Here is a 15,247-nt window from a genome sequence, read left to right on the forward strand (position 1 = left end):
GCAGATTATCTTTTATACAGTCAAGGAAGACTACAGGATCAAAAGCTCTTGACAACTATAGAAAATAAACCATGGATAAATAAAAAAACTTTTAGGTTAGAAAACATGCTAATTTATATCCCTCAACTACTCACATTAAAGTTCAGTTTGAGCAGAAAAACTAATAACCACCTCAACTATTAAAAGACCATTTTTTAAAATGAATGCATAGAATGTTTAAAACATCTGGAGTCGGTATAAAATGTACATGAATTCTGCCAAATTTACCCTACACTCTCCTGTCACTTGAAGCACTGCCTGGAATGACCCACATGACATAAATTTCTTGTTACCTGTGAGAAATTACTTCTTTCCCCAGACAGATTTAGCTTCTTGATCAGCCAACTAGTAATAGAACATTAATGAAGTAAAGCAGGATTAAACTGATAAGCATTGCATTAATTTCAAAGCAACACCTATGAGCAGTGATTTTTTGGGAGAGCAAAAGATTTCATTGATTATATTTTCCATTTGAGAAATCTGAAGGAGAAAAACGCTGAATTACTGAATTGAACGATGTTGCAGAGCCAGGCCAGTAACAAAACTCAGGAAGTGGCAGCTTGCTTCAAGCTGGTTACAGAACTCTACTGTTACCCACAAGATTTTTGTCATTAAAAAAGATTGAGTAACTCCCACTGCACAAGGGAAAAATACCTAATCAAAGATAAATTCCAGTGAAGTTACCTATTTTCTGTGTACAGATTTCATCAGAGATATTTTAAACTACCGAGAGAGGGGAAAAAGGAATAACCCCACAGACTGAATGACTGGAGAAAAAAGACATTACTAATGTAAAAAAGAACAGCATTTACACGTGTCTTTTATAGAAGATCAGTATTATAAGGAAATTTATCAACATAACTCTGCTAATATAATATAAAAAATGAAAACCCACCATACTTAAGCAGGTAAGAAAAATGAAGTTATGTTTTAAGATGTCTTTGCAATGGTATGCACCTTCCTTGCCAGCACCATTTATGTCACTTGAGGTCTGAGCCAAGAAATGTGCTAAGCTAAACTTAAAGATTTGAAGATGCATCTGTATGTCTGAAAGATAATTTACTTTTTTCAAGCTTAGTTAACCTTTCAGTAGTTTGCTGATACATGAAGTTCACCATGAAAGAAAGGCAAAGTTTGTCTTTTCAAGCTGCCAAGAGAAGCTGTCTCATACTGAGTTCTCCCTTTTTTCCAACCCTCCCTGGGCCAGAGACTTGACTCCACACATGATGGATAGGCCACTTGCTGGGAATACAAGAAACACAAGTTCAAAGTCTCTTGCAATCAGGTAGACAATATAAACCCTCACCTCCTACCACACAAGGAAATGACTCAGTTGTTAGTTGCTGGTAATCCAGTGTGGAGTAAACCTTGTGGGTATGGCTTTTTCAGTGGTGAAAAGGTTTCTTCTGGCTTTCTCTTTTTTTCTGTTATGGAACAAAAGCAGCAGTCAGACCTCAATTTTTTTGCAATATGGAATTCTTGCATGCTAGCCATTCCTCAGTAGTATAATTTCCCATCTATGTAGTCTTCTTTATTCAGGGTGTTTGTGCTCATCTTCCTCCTACTCCCATGGTGGCACTGAAACGCTGGTCCCACAGATTTCTTCTGATCACTTTTGATTTCCTTCTGACACTTTTGATTTCTCTGGCTCATGTACCTGAAATGACCAGAGGTAAGTGAAAACAGCCAATATATGGCAGTCTTCTGGTGCTTCTTGTTTGCTGCCAGAGAACACACTCTCAAGTCCCACCCACCACTGAAAAGGAAAAAGGGCAAAACAACAGACAAGCCATCCAGACCTTATCCCTCCATCCTCATATGTGTCACAGGTGGCCACAGCACATGGGCAGAACCTGACCCAAAGAGCCACCACAAAGGATGTAACTGGTGGGAGGCAACAGGGGAGAGAGAGACTGTGGGAATAGATGTGGAGACAAAAGGACAAAAGACTAGGGCATCTCCAGAACCCAGCAGTGCACAGATTTTGTTATACCTTCCATACTTCAAGCAGACCTCTAACCTCACTAGCTCCTACAATTTCCTGTACCTGTAGCCATTTTTGCAATAATTTTGTTTAAAATATTGATCCTACTGCTTTAGATAGCAATCACTTCCATTGCTTTCTTTCTCCACTTTAGGTGCAGATGGTTGTCTATGAAAAGTTACTCTTCATACGCTTACAAACACAGAGCCTGGGTGATTCAGATAATATCTGTTCTGCTTCCACTTAGGAGTCTGGCAAATGAAGGACACAAAATAAAATATTTTTTAAAAATGGTGCCTAAATTTAAGAATAAAATCCATGTCTAAGCACTTAAGCACTTAAATATGTGGTCTGATTAAAAAAAAAATTGGAATCAAGAAAACACCAGCAAGGCCAGCTGGGAGGTGATGACTTGGAGAATTCCATCCCTAGTTTTGTTGTCTAAATAAGAATCCAGGAATAGGGCCCAGGATCTCATTTTGAACAAAATATTTGTATGAATGCTGCCTAGAGCTGGAAGGAATAAATTCGATCACTGATCTCCTCTGCACTGGGAAATCACTAGAATTTTTTTTTAAAGCACTGCTCATGTTATTGGGCATTCAGAAGATTGAATATGATGGTTGGGCATTGAAAAGACAAAGGAAGGTCTGTTCTAATCCCCAACACAAATGTTGGAGCAGGCTACCAAGCCCTACTGCCTTGGCATAGAAGGCCCAGGTGTTAGCAACCCAGAACCAGTGTAAGACACTGCTCCTTGCACTGACTCCAGCCACCCACCAGCCTGTCTGTCCACAGCCCCAAAATTCACTGTTATGTATTCAGCTGAAGCACCAAACTTCCTTTTTCTTCAGCAAACTTCACACAAAAAAAAAAGTTCTAAAGAAAAATCAGTTGTCTCTTGTTAGGCTTCTCCATCCAGTTCCAATGATGGTGTCATGTATTGATTTGGTCTCAAATAACCACATCTACATCTCCACTGAGAAGATGGTTTGTATGTGGAAAAGCCTTGATTTTCTTTTAAACTACTCTAATAGTTGTAGCTGTTTCTTTCTTATGGCTATCAGGCTCAGAATTACCTGAATATGGGAGCTTCCCAAGAGGAGCAAATTATCTGTATTAGCAAAGGCTCCTTTCTAAGTCTGGGTGGTGCCTACACTTAACTAAATCAAATTTTACTTAAAAGCTTATTAGAGCTTTTGTCTCTACATAGACATCACATTTCTGGGAAGTTTTGATCAAAAAGCTTGGCATGACTACAATTACAATATTGTTACAAGGCACTAAATGGTATTGATATGTTTAAAACAGAAATTCTGTGTTCATTTTATATACAGTTTATCTCAATTGCATAAATACCAGGGTATTTATAGATTTATCAGAGTTTGCATCCTCTCCTTGAATCTTTCAAACATTCAGGCTTACAATAAAGCCTAATAATGGCCAAGCAGCCCAAAGAATAATCATTTAATTAAAAAAAGGAGTAACAACACTGATTTCAGAATTGAAGAGACAGCAGCTATTGACTTTTAATAGATTTATAATAAATTTTTATGGCTTTCATTCTTGATTCTAACTTAAACAGAGTAAACTGCAACAGCTGTCCAGGGAAAGAGATACAGTTCTACTGGGTAGTTTTTTTACTGCTGTCCACCTCGTGATCTATCCACATTTACATAGTTTTCCATGTTTAAACTGAAACAAACATTCTCAGATGGGCAGTGACAGCTATGAGTGTCGTATCTGTATTTAATGGAATAAAAAACACAAACCAACTTGTCAGACACACCATGGTGTCAAGCTCAATTACCTAAATAAACAGAGGCAATGGTTAAATTTACTTGCTGTTCACTTTTTTGAAACTGCTTCACTGTTGATTTTTGCAGTCTCTCCCTGGGAGGATTACATCTGCCTGGTTTAAAGTTTCACGTCCAAACATCATGACCAAAACCTAAAAGCTTGCTACAGAAAAAAAGTATAAATTTGGGAAAAGAGCCTTCCTTCTCTGGGGAAAATTAGCCTGGATCCTAAGAGGAATGTTATTTGAGCAAGCTCCATCTATGAGACAAGAAGTGCAAACAGGTTGTGGCCTGCCATGATGGAACCCCACCAGAAACTCCCCATGTGAGCAGTCACTGTAAATGTGTCTTTCTCCACTGCCTTTAGGGAGATGCCTACATGCCACCCACATGTCATGAGGAATCATAACATCAAGTTTACATTGAAAGCAGTTAAAATACACAGGGATGATGAGAGAAACATTTTTGCATCACAATTTTTTTTTTTATTTTAAACACAACCTAGCACCTATCATTATTTTGGCAATACAAAAGTGCAGCAGATGTTGTCACCTTCTACAGGGCAGAGAGCTAGTGGACCTCTTCTCACTCACTCAAGCTGAAAAGGCAGCTCGTCCTCCCTCCAGCCATCCCTTTGACTTGGATAAAGAAAGAGCCTCCCAGCTGGAATGGTTTTCCTGAAGTGATTCACCCCATGCTGTTTCACACACACACACACACAGGCCCAGTGACTGAGACCCAAACTGCAGTCGCCATGTCACTGTAACAGATCTCCCCACTTCCAGGTCATTCAACACAGATCACATCCAACCTCAGGCACTCTTTGTCAGGCACCCACAAAGGGTTTGAGCAGACTCAGTCCAAAGCAAAAGACCTTACACACTGACCTTTAGGGGTGCACTGGTCATTCAGTGCACTGAAGCCAAGAGTGCACAAAACCTTCACAGAGCCAGGATCACTCCAGCAACTGATCCCTCGCCTCTACGCCAGTCCCAAATCAAAAGCAGATCGGCAAGATTCTCCAGCTGTGGAGATGCCAAGGGGAGAAAAGCAAAGCAGAGGACAGAACAGTCCTTAGTAGATGCAAGATCCTGTGGGGAGACTCGGGGACTCATGGCAAAGTGCAGCCCTAGTGCTGCTGGCAGAGCTCAGGTGCTGTGCTGGGTCTGTGAGCACATGGCCCTGGGCTGGGCCAGGCCAGGCTCATTTAGTCCTTTTCACCATGACTGCTCAGCTCTGGGATCCTGAGGGCAGATGAATGGCACGTTCTTAGCAACATGCCAGTGGAAACTACTATGGCATTGGGTTGAACAGGCTGTGTGCTTCTCCAGCCTTCCTTCCTGATAAGCACTGAAAGGATTGCACTGCTTATTACAAGGGACTTCCTCATCACAAGGCAAAATAAATTCACCTATAAAATGCACTGATAAAAGTTTTTCATTTCACATCCAGCAGCTGAAAAACAACTTTACCAGGTGATACTGGTGGGGTTGATTTCTATTTGACTTTGGGGGTTTTTTCTGGGTTTTTTGTGTGGTGGCTTTATTCTGTTTGTTTGGTCTGGCTTTTTGCTTTTTCTTTTTTTTTTTTTGGCTGGTTGGGTTTTTGCTTTTTGGTGGGGGGGGGTTGGTGTTTTTTTCTGTTTTTTTGGGGGGCAGGGATTGGGTTTTGGTGATGGGGGTTTATTTTCAGTTTAAGAGGCAGACCCATTTATTCCTGATAACTACTCTCTGGGTAGACTTAAGTAGTCTGTTGTACTTGTTGTAGTTAAGTAGTGGACTCTACTTGCTGTAGTTAAGCAACAGTCCTGACATTCTATTCATACACTGAACAAGTACTAAGCAATATTTTGAGAAATACTAAGCTGCATTAATTTTACAGACAAAACCACAGTCAAAATCTGTATTATTGCCACTCTACTCTGACACCAACTTGAAGGAGGGTGGGTGTATTCCTTTCCTGCACAGAGATATGTGCACATCACATAGCACTGCTGCACTGGAATCTCTATGGTTTAGATTATAACAGTTTTGAGTTTAGAGCTGAATATATAGAAGCTCTTAAATTACAAGAATTATTATTGCAAACCTGACTGCAGCTACAGTTGGTGTTCTTGGAAGATGAGAGTGCAAGTAACAAGAAGCTAACAAATTAATGCCAGTAAGTCAAGTTTAATTTGCTTTCCTTTTCCCCTCCCTTCTAAAGCTGGCTGAAATACAAGTTCCACTGTAAATGCAGTGACTAGCAAACATGGATGCCATTACAAATACAGCACTGCCAAGAGGAAGTGCTCCGTTGACTAATAACAGTTTCCAATAGCAACTGCAAGACATTCTGGGCACTGAACTGAAGAGATTTAGGGATATATTCTAAACAAGATGTGCTTTTTGCAACTACATAATATGAATTGTATAACATTTGGACAAAAGGTTTTGAAGAAGTTATCAATAACTTGTATCACAAAGGCAGAACTGGAGGTTTTGGTGGCTCTTCAATGACTTTTACCTCATCAGGTAACACTGAGCTCTCCCTCTGAAGCCTATTACCAAAGCATGGTTGAGAAAATAAAGACACAGCCATTGTTACTCAGCCTGGCATTGCAAAGGTCCCAAGCTTTCACTGTCAACTGAAACAATATGAAAACATGGCCTTTTATTTTGGAAAGAGGCTGAATGTTTGATAATATTTTTGTGTAGCATTTGTCACTGTCAGAGCACAATACAGAACTTAATGAAATTCATTTGTTAATTAAGTAACCCATTCTCTGAAAACCTATTCTTTAATGCAACACAGCATCCCTAACATTACAAAATCATTGAAAAAGTAATTTTCCAGTTCTAGTAAAAGATCATATTATATGACAGCTTCTCTTCTCAGCAAGCACTTTCTTGCTGAGAGTGCAGGGCATTTCAAGAAGTTACTTCCCCTGCAGAGGATTTTTAAACTTCATTTTTAAATTTCAATATGAAAAATACTCTCAATTTCCATTGCTGCAATTGAATAGTTCTGTTTGAGACTGCTCACTCATTTTCATTGGAGTAATTTATTTAACCTTTGAAGAAAACACAAATTTGTCAGAAATATTTGCAAGGTTGACTTGTAAGCTCTACTATGTGGAAATCTTGCCAAAATACAAGCACAAATCAGACTGCTAAATAGCAATTTCAAAGAGATGCTAAACAGTAATGAAAATGAGAAGGTTCTAAGCAGCCAAATGACATGAAAATTGTCATCAAATAACTGAAAACAACAAACAGAACAAATTTCCTTACAGAGAAACTGATATACTAAATATCCAAGTCTGACATTGCTATATTAAAAGCTGACTCTGAACAAAGCTTTATATATTGCATATTTCAGCAGGAGGTGCCTGCTGCACAAAAATACTGCACTGCTCAATTTTAATAGATTGGAGGTAAAATGTTATACACTAAGTATTGATGGTAAAATGTTATACACTAAGTAATTTTAATCTTCAGTACAACTTCCCACTATTTTTAATTTCAAAATGCAACGAAGTTACACGAGGTGTAGGCACAACAGAAAAAAATACTAATGAGGGCTTAAAACTCTAGATGGCACACTCATACAATCAAAGACTATGACAGAAATACACAGGACAAAGTATGATATGTTTTCACTATGATGTTTTCCACCCAAAGCATGTATAATCTAGCCACATATACTGTTCCAAGGCCAGTTTGTGAATTATTATTATAAAAGGATGTGCACTATTTCCCCAAGTTGGAACTGGATGATTTAATGTAACACTATATAGTATCTACAGTTTTGTATTTAAACAGCAGTGAATTAAGCTATTTTATGATTCCACATACAATTAATTCACATGGCACAGCATCCATTCTGTCACACTCCAACCTACTTCACGGATAAGAGTCAGATCCTACATAATTCTTGAAGGCCCAGTCTCATGCAAAAACTAGCTCAGTTATACAAACCTAGAAGCTTTGAAGGAATTTTTTGTTGCTGGTTTGTTTTTAAGAAGGATCTCAGCTGTGTTTTATTACATCAAGTCCAAGGATCATAGAGTTTAATACACAGCCTTTAACTTATCCATCTATATAGATTAGGCAGTACAAAATCTGAAAGTTAATCATCTTGGATGGTTGTAGCAGCCATGAAAACAACATTGCAGTACTGGTACTAGAATTTGCCAAGGGGACGCTGATGCTGTTATGCAATCCTACTGAAGCTGCAGTAAATGAAATGATGGCTGCACAACTGAATTGCCACAGTGCACATCTGAACAACATCCAGAATGATCAGAGGTGCAAAATGCTTGAATGAGGGTGTTTGACTCATTGCCTGAGCAAATAAAGAAGTGCCTGAAGACAAACAGAACAGAGTTTTACAGTGTGCTAGATGCTTCATGCTGATGGTGTACCAAGCACTATCTCTCAGTAAGTGCACGGCAGCTGAGCAAGCTCTCCTGGCACCCCTTCAGTGCAGTACCCCCTGCTCCATGTGGAGAAGCCACAGCAACAGCAGGGGTGCCCATACCAGGGACACAGAACAGCAGAGACCAGCACAGAGCCCCACATGAAATTCACCATGTGGAACACATGTACAAGAAAGGACACAGAGAAGGAAGAAAAAAAGGGAATATGTATACACCAATCAGAGAATTACGTGGACATGGAAGCATTTGCCCACAAAGCCACAGAGAAGAATGTCTGTGCCCTTAAGCCAGTACAACAGCACTTTTGAAGCAAAGTCCATGAGTACGTTTTCACCATTTCTACAGTACTAGATACGAACTCATTAAGAAAACCCTTAACAAACTTTCTTCTCTAATAATGTGTACTCATAATCACTCCTTGATTTATTTTTCAGAAAGTATACCCTGGTAGCATGTTTTTACTCTTAAATGTGCAAATAAGAAAAATATTTAGCATATGTTATTAATCTACATATATAAATTTAAGTCACTGTATTTTCTTAATCATTTAACAAGTTTATTTCTACAAATTATGGCTTAGAAGCAGGTACTGTACATACAAAAATCTGAGGATACTGATGTGCAGCACGTCATTTCTTCGTGTTGTTTATGTGGATAAGTTATTCATTTCAGTGGGTATTCATCACATTTCTTATAGCAGCAATAAATAGGCATTTTACTTTTCATAAAATGTTATTTTATATAGCACATAATCAATACAAAATTAACTTTTAACAGCACTAGAGTAACATAACCCACAGGTCATTACAGGTTAGTGTGGTATTGGAAAATTTCATATTAGATCTCTGTGCCAAGCTAAGACTGAGTGATTTGCAGAGTCTCCAACATATCTTCCACTGCCTTCAAAGAGTATTTAGTTTCTTTCTTACTACGACCTGCAAACTAAAGAGAAAAGAAAGGATTGTTATTTGTCATATATATGAAATTCTATGTCTAAATCCTGTGAAAGTAACAGTTCTACAAACCAAATACCAATAATTAACTCTATTTACTAAAAACTTAAAAGCACAAAACTGAACCTCAGAATTTTTACCAGAATACAAGCTATATTACCTTCTTCTATGAAGTAAAGAAAAAATACTTTCTGTTAAAGTAAGACAGAAAAAAAAAAAAATCAAAATTTACTATAAAATAATCCAAACAGCATATAATCATATTTTATGGTTCAGAGTAGCCATGGTGGATGACATTGTACTTGACTACTATCAAAACACCAGTTTCAGAGAACGTTTGAAATTAAGTCTGTCTTGATAAGGAAGAAGGATACAGCTTAACAAATACTACTAGTGGCTTTAAAAAGGAAGGGGTAGAAGGACAGGAAATGCTGACCACCCCATGTTGAACTCAAAAGGGTTTTTCTAATGATACTGACAACTGCCATCACTCATAAGCCATATCTAACAAAGGAGATTCATTGACCAGGCTGGTCTTTAGTCAAATGAAACTCCTAACCATTTTTAATGTATCTGCACTAAAAAGTTCTGCATTTCAGATTGGGAGGGGTAGTAAAGAAATTACAGAAACAGTAACTAAAACTTGCTTTTAGTAAAACAACCGATCCTCTACTTAAATGGTAACATCTAAACACTCAATAAATTTTCAATTTGAAGTTTTTTATTTCAAATACCACTGGTGTCTTGCATAGCTAGTCCTTGATTTATAATGTGTCCCTTCTCCCTTATAATTAACTTAATTTAGCAAACTCTTCATGACCTGTTAAGAAAGATTAAGTCATCAAACTCAGGTAATATCACACCAGCACCAAGCTGCAGGACCTCTTAACCTGCTTTTGACCCCTAGGCTACAATCTAGCATTGCAACTCCCAATCAGCATTGAGTTTTTTTAAAAATAGTTTTGGCACAGTAAATAATAAGCTATCTCAAATCAAAGTTAGGAGAAATTTTGTTACTGTAACAACACTTTACAGCTTAGAGATGTACTGAAAACACTCTATTTTCATGTTTTATATTTCCAGGTCATTAACTGGTATACCAGGTTTTGATTCTAGTAGCATATATAAACCCATTCTTCAGGGTGTGCAGGTTCCAAAGTGACACGCAATAGTCAACTTCAGAGGAAAATCCAAGATTTCTTAAGATACTCCAAGGTGAAAGCAGCAACTTATGCTTTTATCTGATTGAATAAAATACCCTTTCTTTGTCCACATTAAAGAGACACTTGAAAATTCCAAATCCTTTCACAACAATAAGTAAGTTAAAAAAAAAAAAGTCAAAAGTTTAAAGTGAAAAATTGTTTCAAACTCAAAGCATTCAGAAATTTCAATAAAAAGCACAGAAGCCTAAATATACTGCAGCCAAAAAGCACTTGGCAAGACATGCAGAAAGCATGCAGAGAAAAGCTTCAAAATAAAGAAATATTTTACTTATTCTTGACATGGACACTGGAAGCAAAATTGACATATGACATTGGTTTAAAAAAATGCTACTTGGTAATTTCAAGAGCAGTTGCCTTCATGATACTGACATGTAGTTTAAACTGAACAAATAAAATCAAACTCTACGTCATAACAACCAGAAGCACACTTGGAAATGTAATCACTTCAAATTTGCCCTGACGAACAATTATTTTGTCTATTCAGCCATTACACAGCAATTTGACTGATTGAGCTGGAATCCATTTCTTAAATCATGACTTAATTTTCTGTTTCCCAAATGGTTAGTAACAAAATCACCTCTCTCCAGCCATAAATAACATGTAGATTGCTAACACAGAAGAGTTTAGCAATGTACCCAAGAAGCATGTATCTGGAAAATTACTGTGAGTAGGATCACATTAAAGATTTTGGTGAGCATTAATCAAACTTGCCTGCCTCTGCTGAAATGCTTCTACCAGAGGACATGCTAAACCAATTACCTAATTGAAGAGCACCAGGTAGCCTTATTTTGTTTTGGTGTTAAAGTAACTGTGACTCATGTCCTCAGTTAAAACAGACAGAAGTTCTTCTCAGGGTCTGCACACATGGAATGATCCAGTTTCCCAGTCGTAAGGCAAAAGTAAGCTTATAATAACAATAAACTTAAAACAAATTATTTGAATAAGGAGTACTTCACTAGATTCTGAAATAAAAGATTAAAATTAAATTTTATTTGGGTCTTTTTTCCACCCAGTCAATTAAATTTAAGAAGCCTGGAGCATATTGACTTTTTTTTTTTTCAGACGATGTGTTAGCAGCCAGGAATTCCAGCTCTATACAGCAGCCCTAGTTACAAAACCTTTCTGTCTTCCTGAAGAAGTTTACATTTCTCCTAGATTAGACACAGATGAGAAGTACTAATCAGCATGGATGGTTACATATTTAACATCAAATTAAGTATATTAACTAGCTGGAGGGTCAAATATCTGTGCATTTCAGACAATTTTTTAACTATTTTTATCACCATGTTTTCCTGTAAAGACGGTGCTGCACAGTCTAACGAACACTGGGGAAGTAAGGTTTTCTTTCTATACTCAAACACTGCTTTCTTTAAATGGCAACAAACTAAGAAGTTCCTCTGATTTCCTAGAGGAATGCACAGGAAAAACAAAAATCAAGTCCTAAAGCATACTGCTTGAATGACAGAATAAATTGAAAGAAGGGGACCAGTAAAAATATTTCAAGTCAATTGCATACAAAATAATTTTCTAAATAATTAAATATTTAGAAAGCAACTATAGCCAGTCATTTGAAAAAATAAAGGCAGTTCTCCAAAATTACTGAGCAAACTGCTGGTAATTCAAGTTCAAATCCAAACTGGAAGTGGGGAAAGATCTCACTGCAAGACAATTGCTCAAAACTAACTTTTTGCATTAATAATTTGGAATTTAAAGTCACAAATTCATATAACTTGTATAGACATCCAAATCAGGATTCTAAATTCATCTTGCTCTCTAGAACACGGCCACCAGAAAAATGTCATTTAGCAGTATGAGAATATGCAGCCAATAAAGTCAAAGTCAAACCCAACAAGCTGTTAAGGCTCTTACTGCACTTCACAGGAGGATAATGCATGGAAAGTGGGGGGATTTATAGAGGTCATATAAATATCCAGCTTAAAACCTGTCTAAGGCAGGAACACTGTAAGAGTTTCCCTTGGCACTAAGTGACCAAGGTTTCATCCTCAGGTCCAAATGGTGACAATTTCCAACTGCTCAGCTCACCAAGGGAGCAACAAATCAGCACTGACCCACAGGGTGACTGCCACCGACTGCATCACCTAACACCCCTGGCTGTAGCTGCTGGATGCTCTGAGTCTCTGGCACAGGGACTGGAGTAGCCAAAGGCTTCTGCAGCACTGTAACAACCCAGGGGGGTTGGCCTGGGGATATCCTGCCCAGCTGTGCTCACTGGAGCTTCTTGTGGCTCTTCTGGGAAGGGGAATGGGGGTATTCACCCCATGTATTTGCCAAATCCTGGCTTGAGCTTCAGCACTTTCATTTTCTCAAGAGCTGAATTTCCCCTAAGATTCTCATCACACACAGTGTTCTTCACTTTATATCCCAAACAGCTAACGAGAGCAGAAAAGGAGGCTATGTATGTATGTATAAGTGTACATATATATATATGTGTGTGTGTGTGTGTATGTGTGTGTATATATGTATGTATGTTAGTTGTGTTAACACGGCCATGGCCTGTTCTGGTAAGCTACAACCAAAAATGCTTAATGTAGGATCCAAAGCACTCCACCAAAAAAGTAACAGAAATTTCAAACTAAAAGAAAACAAACAAACAAACCGACCAACAATCCCCCCCAAAATCCCTAAGCCCCTGCACTTAAAAATGCTCCCAGCACCACATCTCTCCCAATAAATTCGTGTTTTATTAGAGAAATTATGATGTTAACAGAAAGCCACGAGGACAGAAAAGAAGGAAAAAAACCCCCAAAAACCAAACAGGTGTGCTTATCTGGATGGGAATCAGTTAACTAGAAACTGTCACAATTAAACATCCATTATATTTAGAACCAGGAGATGCCTATTTCCAGGTCTTCTAGGCCACTCCATGGCCCTCACTGGTTTTAAATTTCCACCCTGATGCACCCTGAAAGGCACTGCTTCCCAGAAGCGCTAACAAGTCTCTACCAGTATTTTGAACTCTAGTCACAATATTTACTTAAAACATATGCAAACCCATAATCTAAGCAGTTGATTTTACTAAGATGTAAAACATGGAATACTGGTTTTCACTAAAAATTCACACATCTTTTAAAACCTGTTTTGTTCTGTCAATTATGATTCCGTGGTGTATTCCATTCTTGAACGGTTTTTGTAAGTGGTTGGTTGTTTTGGTTGGATTTGTGTTTGGGGTTTTTTTTTTCTTTCTTTGGATTGTTTTGTTGTTTTTGTGGGGCATTTTGTTGCTGTTTTTTGGGTTTTTTTGGGTTTTGTTTGGTTTTAGTCCTGCAATACTTGAATTTTCCATCTGCACTGTGCTTACAGGAATTTCAGGTTTACTTCAAGTCAAAAGAAGCCTTGGTTATTTATGAAACATCAGACAAAATAGCTAATTCATACACACCTTACCATCATGAGCAGGTAAATGGTTTATTACTGAAAAGCAGAGCGATTTAGAGAGCAGAAGAGAAATAAACTTTAGGCACATATTAAAAATGCTTCATTATGTCCCCAGGGATAAATGCTCTTCACTGTGCAGTCAGAAGCTACAGGGCCAAGTAGGAGAAATGGAAAATATCTCTAACTTGGAATATATCAAAAACACATCAGCCACAAGAAGCTGCACGCTTGGCAAGGAACCGAAATGCAATTAAATATCAAGAAAACTGCACTGTCTGTAAAAGGAAAATCTAATTTAATTCCCTAATAGATGCTGCTTGTAAAAAGGCCATTTGGTAGTATTAACTGTGAAACAGTAGCAAGAAGAAAAAAATTAAATATTGGGCTCCAATACTGTAATATTGCAGGGATTAAGAAGAGCTACATACATACAAAGACATTGCATTTAATATCAATACATTTGCTCAACAAAAAAGTTGTGGGAAGAATTGGACAGTATGATGTTGATATCCAGGATTACTTTTATATAAACTTTGATTGGCAGATCATTAAGAATAGCTGTAAGGGAGTCAAATACACATAATATATTTGGGATACACAGACAGAAGAGCCTATGAGCTAAAACATGTTTTCACTCATAGTTATAGAAAGAAATACAGGCCTATAATACAACAGGAAATATAAAAATTTACACATAACTCTGTAAAAAGTTTGAAACACTTCCAATGACTTCAGCAAGCTTTGATTATGGCCAACAAAATCTAGGTTTTCACAACTCAATGATCACTTTTCTACAAAACTACACAAAACCGACTTCAGCCACAAATATTAAGGCAATTAAATATGATTTTGAAAGGTTAGAGTAAATTCAAGGAAAACAAAAATACTAGAATTTTCATTTGTTTTCTAGTAAAGCAGAAGAGGATAACAAAGTCACTCTAAGAATTAAGATATACCAAGTTTGACCAAAATAGCTGTAGAACCAAGTCTTGAAGGTCAATATTACAGTAATGTACATTCAGTTAATGCTAGTAGAAAAAATATGTTTAAAGCTATTAAGTAAATGATAGCAATTAGTAACTGTAAAATTATCAATAAAAGTTTCCAGGAAACATTAACCTTTTATTAATGAAGGTTTCCAGGAAATCAAACAGAAGCAGAATGTTAAAAAAAACCCAAGCAGACTATGCTGATTTACATGCCATATTAAACCTCTTGAAAATCAGCTGATAGAAGTGCAGAAAAGAACTATAGATCAAGCTAGGAGTATCATAAAGCAATGAAGTACTAACCTGATATGCTCTGTTTATTTGGTTTGCTGCCCAGCTGGCATATTTCATATTATCTTTTTTCATTTTTGCACTTGCTTTTGGATTGGAAGCGATATGACTGGCAGACTAGGAATACAATAAAATAAAAAACAAAACCCAGTG

At 37.4% G+C, this 15,247-nt stretch overlaps 1 protein-coding gene across 2 annotated transcripts in view; it reads right to left on the bottom strand.

Moving 5' to 3' along the window:
* Positions 1-8,776: 8,776 nt before the first annotated feature.
* Positions 8,777-15,247, bottom strand: part of EMC2 (ER membrane protein complex subunit 2) — a 36,024-nt gene continuing 29,553 nt past the window's right edge. Inside the window, exons 10-11 of one of the 2 annotated variants that reach the window (XM_064706313.1) lie at positions 15,107-15,211; positions 8,777-9,184 (exon numbers count right to left, since the gene is read on the bottom strand). In XM_064706313.1, coding sequence (XP_064562383.1) covers positions 9,098-9,184; positions 15,107-15,211 — 192 coding nt within the window. In that variant the 3' untranslated portion in view covers positions 8,777-9,097. The remainder of the gene's footprint in view (positions 9,185-15,106; positions 15,212-15,247) is intronic. The other variant, XM_064706314.1, reaches the window with a different exon arrangement.

This window comes from Zonotrichia leucophrys, chromosome 2 (assembly GCF_028769735.1).
Source record: "Zonotrichia leucophrys gambelii isolate GWCS_2022_RI chromosome 2, RI_Zleu_2.0, whole genome shotgun sequence".
Lineage (NCBI taxonomy): Eukaryota > Metazoa > Chordata > Aves > Passeriformes > Passerellidae > Zonotrichia > Zonotrichia leucophrys.